The sequence below is a fragment of the Labrus bergylta genome, chromosome 2, assembly GCF_963930695.1.
Source record: "Labrus bergylta chromosome 2, fLabBer1.1, whole genome shotgun sequence".
In the NCBI taxonomy this organism is placed as follows: domain Eukaryota; kingdom Metazoa; phylum Chordata; class Actinopteri; order Labriformes; family Labridae; genus Labrus; species Labrus bergylta.
Genome location: NC_089196.1, coordinates 26,766,032 through 26,771,008, shown reverse-complemented (window position 1 = coordinate 26,771,008; position 4,977 = coordinate 26,766,032). Strand labels below are relative to the sequence as shown.

At 45.0% G+C, this 4,977-nt stretch overlaps 1 protein-coding gene across 5 annotated transcripts in view; it reads left to right on the top strand.

Moving 5' to 3' along the window:
• The first annotated feature begins 334 nt into the window (after window positions 1-334).
• Window positions 335-4,977, top strand: part of grid2 (glutamate receptor, ionotropic, delta 2) — a 519,407-nt gene continuing 514,764 nt past the window's right edge. The window contains exon 1 of one of the 5 annotated variants that reach the window (XM_065950266.1): window positions 335-1,404. In XM_065950266.1, the coding sequence (XP_065806338.1) occupies window positions 1,317-1,404 (88 nt within the window). In that variant the 5' untranslated portion in view covers window positions 335-1,316. The remainder of the gene's footprint in view (window positions 1,405-4,977) is intronic. The other 4 variants (XM_065950263.1, XR_002278273.2, XM_065950252.1 and 1 more) reach the window with 4 other exon arrangements.

Genomic DNA, 4,977 nt, shown 5'->3' with positions numbered 1-4,977 from the left:
GCATGCCATCCAGCTCCCCCAGCATCCCTGTGTCTCTATAGCTGTCCTATCCAATAAACATGACAACAGGTCTTCTGTAGACCTAGGCTGACCGAGGTATCCATGGCAGAGCCACGGCTGGCAAATCACCCTTCTCTTCATCTATTTGTCCCTCTATTTGAGACCCCCCATTGCACTGTCCACCCACACTGACTGGCACAACTTGTCTCTCTCTTCCTCCTATAATTCCAGACAAGCGATGCGCGGCTCCGCTGACTGCTTGTGCTCATAGTAGCTGCCTCTTCTCTCTCTCTCGTTTTCTCTCTCTCCTGGGTCTCCTCCTTCCTTCCCTCTCTCCCTCCCTCTCTCTTTCGCTCTCCCACACGGACGCGGCATATCTCCTCTTCACCAGCCACCGTGCGTGCCGGGGCTGACGCGTGTACCCGCATACGGAGTGCGGACCGCGGAGCGTCGTTGCGCGCATCCTCGCTTAATTTTCTTCCTGATAGCCGAGTCTACAATTTTCCAATTTTGACGCAGACAGGCAGAGAGGCTTTGGAGGTCTCTTGTCTTTTTATGTGAAAGAGCATTCTCGGTCCCTGCAGGGAACTAAGAGACTATTTCGGAATATGGTATCTCTGCGTGGTAATGCCATGTGACAAGGCTTTTCATTAGTCTGTTCCCCTCCAACAGAAGTCGCTGTGTGTTCTTGCGTTGGTGATATTTAAAGAGGGGGTAAGTGAACGTAAAATAATACAACAAAATCTCCTGCAGTGAAAATGGAAGTTTTGGCTGTTGGTTTGATCCGCTGAAGCTGAAGCTGCTGCTGCTGGTGGAGGTTCGGTGATTGGTGCAGGAGGGGGAAACTGCGTCGCCAGCTCTGAACGGCTGGGAATCACGGGTCATTATAACGGGACCTGCTTTTTAAAAAAGATAACTAGGTTTTCCCATCACGTCATCGAATGGTAAAATATTCATTCCTTTTAATGAGCGACCAAATCCTCCAGCCCCTCAGTTCACCTTAACGCAGCAGCGTTTGGATGTGGTCTGTTTCCTCTGCGGCTCAGCGTCTCTCCGCTCGTCCTGAACATGATTTAATGTTTGGAGCAATTTCAACAGGGTACCAGGCTGTGACTACCGGGGAATCTCTACTTTATTTTCCTCCACGGACAAGCAATCCCACACACGGCAGAGATTACAGGGAATTTCCTTAACCGCCCTACAGATGGACTAAAAAAGAAGCCCAGGGTTTTAGGATTTTAACTCTGATCGCTCTCGCCCAGAGAGCTATTGGCTTTCTCTGATTTTTTTTTGGGGTGGAAATATTTCTGGACAACATGAAAGTTATCTCGGTTATGTTGCTTGTCGCCGTGTTTTGGAGCCAGGAGTGGAAGTCGGCGCTCTCGGATTCAATCATCCACATCGGTGAGTTCCTGCGCTTTTTTCTCTTCTGATTTTCGGCCACAATGAGGCTCTGTGTGCGTCTCTCAGGAAACAGATTGGAGGTTTCAGCCTTGATATGCGATGCACTGATTAAATCACAGCTCTACTGGCGATTTATGTGACACCCTGTGGTAATACATGGACTTTAATATGTATCGACAATATTTCTATGCAGATGCTATACTTGAAATGGGTTTCAAGCTGGATTTTTTTGACACTGTTACTTCTTATATTACTGCCAAAATAACGGTCCAACAGGGATCTGTTATGCGCCATTATGGACATCATTTCAACAGAGTTGGGATATAACTGATAATGGATTTCATATGCCACATCTAATACCGCAGGATTGCTTTTTAGGCATCAATGGCAGGTAGTTAATATTATTAATAGCTACCTCAAACGATCGATAAATGCGGGTGTAGTGCCAAGTAAAGGCAATGGACTTGCGGAGCGCAGCGTTACCACAGAATCTGATATGATCGTGGCACAGAATGTGTGAAAAAACAGGTGGTTTGGGATGGCGTGATGCTGCCCGGCTGCACGGCAGAGAGATTACCCTGGACGCCTGCAAATTTTCTACATATAGATTTTTCTGAAGCACAATTGCGTTACCACCTTCGGCCGTGAGATACTGCAGTGCAAGGAGAAGAAAAAAAAGAAAATGTTTTATGTCCTAACGTCTTTCTCGCCTTCCACCACCACCGGCAAAGTGTGGCACTGTTGTGTTGAGTGTGATTTCGACATCAGGGAGCGTATTCTTAGGCGATGGAGCAGCGCCTCTGGCTCCACCGGAGAGAGAGAGGGGTTAGGAGAGAGAGGGAGGCGGTCAGAGTGAAAGAGAGAGAGAGAAAGAAAGAGAGAGAGGTAGAGAGAGACGCAGGACGCTGGAGAGCGTGTCTTGCAGAATGAGATGAGGACGCGAGGTGGTGGTGGGCACACATAATCGTTGCACAACTCGGTGGCCTCGAATGGGTGATAGACTGATAGACCAGAGGGAGGGAGAGATAGAATGTGTCTCGGTGCCGGACTGAGAGGGACGAGCAATTGGACACACACACACACACACACACACACACACACACTCAGACACACACACACACACTCAGACACACGCACACTGCAGAAGCTGAAAGATAAGCACCTGTCCATTTTGAACTATTATTTGACCGCATCGTGCACATGGCTAAGATCACATCCATATTGGAGCAGGCACACATGAAATACATTATAAGTCACAGATCTAACCCACTGCATTGCACTGCCAGGGGAGAAGGGACTGGCCTGTTTGATCCACTTGAGCCCGGCCAGCTGATTTACAGAGCAGACCTCAGGCCAATTTAGCAGCTACCTGGACGCTGTTTGAAATGAGCTGGATCCATGCGAGGTCCTCTCTGGGCTCTGGACCAAGCCAATTTTTCATCTCAGACTAACAACCACAGCATGGCCAAATAAGGGAGATTGGAGAATGTGTATCATCAAAATGCAGCTGATAGGCCAATTAAACCAGAATTAAACTCTCAATCATTACAGATCTTACTTAAAAGTGACTCTTAGCTAACTTGCTTTTCTATGTATTTTTGTTTGAAAGTGAACACCTATTCAAACTGAGTTACAGAGATATTTGTCTGCTTAACAGTTGGATCCCTCAGTCTCACATGCATGGAAGCCCCATGCTACATACAGGCTTGTAAGCTGTGGTTGTAGCCCTACAGGGGTAGCAGTGTAATCCACTGGTTTGACAGATCCCCCTGTGACTGGATGGGTTTGATCCCTGCAAGCAGCCACATGTTCTGCAAGTGTCTCACAGCAAGACATCCAAACTTTTTACCTGCTCACTGACTGTAAGGTTCCGCAGATAAGACTGTAAGCATTGGAACTATGACATTGTCAGGCTTACCAAGACTAAGACCCAGATCTTCTGCTACTGTATGTAGGCCATCTGCACCGAGTTTCTTGTCAGCTACTGAAACTAGGTCAAGGTTCTCCATATGTACACTGACTGATATGCATTCTTTATATCTAAGCTAACGAGGACTATATTGTTCTTTTCAGACGCAAACTGTTACATTACATGAAAGTTTATATGATTTATTTAGCTATATTAGCATATTAAGCTTAAAGTGTTAAAATGCTTGATAACTATATATCTAAATAGGGTTTTAGAAGTGAAAGAGAACTTTTCTTATCCTATTGGCTAGCAAAGGAGGACATTTTTTCTATTAATTAGTGCCCCAAAATAACACACATACAGAGTTTATACTCAATAATAAACATGAATAGATGTAGCCTTTTAATTGCATTCAATGTTTGTGTTTATCTCTCTGCCTATATTTATCCACCAAGAGAATAGTAAACATAAAGGTGGAGAGATATATCATGCATTGTATTGGACCCAGCCAAAATGAGGCTGCACAGATCTGGGATTTACAGAAGGAGAGGATCTCAAATAACATAATCCATACAAATCCCAGATATAGGTGTGATGATAATAATTTAGGGACATGGCTAATGAGGGAAACACGGCTATTCCTCCTTGACCCTGATGTGCAACCCAGTCCAGTGAGTGGTTTCCAATTAGCAGAAGAAACAGTGAAGACTGTGCATAGTTTATTGCTAAGCTGAATTTATTCCTGCTGAGTTACAACTCCATTTATTCACAAAGAAGCGCATGTGCAAGAAAGTCTATGCTTGTGTGTGCGCATCTGGAAGATTGTGGGTGGGTGGGTGGTTGGTGTGACTTCAGTCATTGTTTCTTTTCCCTCTCTCCCCTCCACCTTTCGAATCGATAGTTCATTTCCCTGCGAGCCACAAGTACTTTGAATCACAACAAAAGGTTATCTGCCCAAAAACATTACTTTCTTTTCTCATTCGGCTTTTATCCCACACTTCATCCCTCACTCATACCTCTTCTTACTCACTTATTTAAAAGACCTTGGAAACAGACTCTTAATAAAGGCATGGATACAGCGGAAATAGTAAGCAGAATTATGATTTACTATCGTGTTTCCTTTCACAGAAGGAAGTTCAAGCCGCACATTTAATTTAGTAGTTTCTGTGTTAGAACTCAGCATTCTGCGAACAGATAATTTATATCCCAGAAGACCTTCAGCATTTCCCTCTATCCCCCCTTCAACTCATACAATGCTGAGCTGACTGTATGTACATGTGGGTGTATTTGCATCATATTGACTTAGGACTGCATGAGAAAGAAAAAAAGTACTATACCCAGCAGACACATCACATTGACATGTCAGAAGTAATCCCTCTTTAATCTCTTTGTTGCTGCTAAAGATGGAATGAGGGAAAGAGAGGGAGAGAAAGACAGACAGGCAACGAGAGATGTGTATCAAAGGGAGAAAAAGGTGGGAGACAGAAAAGGCAGAAAAAAAACCTGGAGGGGGGGGGGGGGGGGCAGGAATGGTCGACTTTGTGTCATCCTCATCATCATCCACCATTTTTAGCCTCTGTTCTGCAAACCTATGCCATCCTTTCGCAGCTGCCCTTCTTTCTGTGATATTAACAATAGTGACCAGCAGACGTTTTCATCTTGCA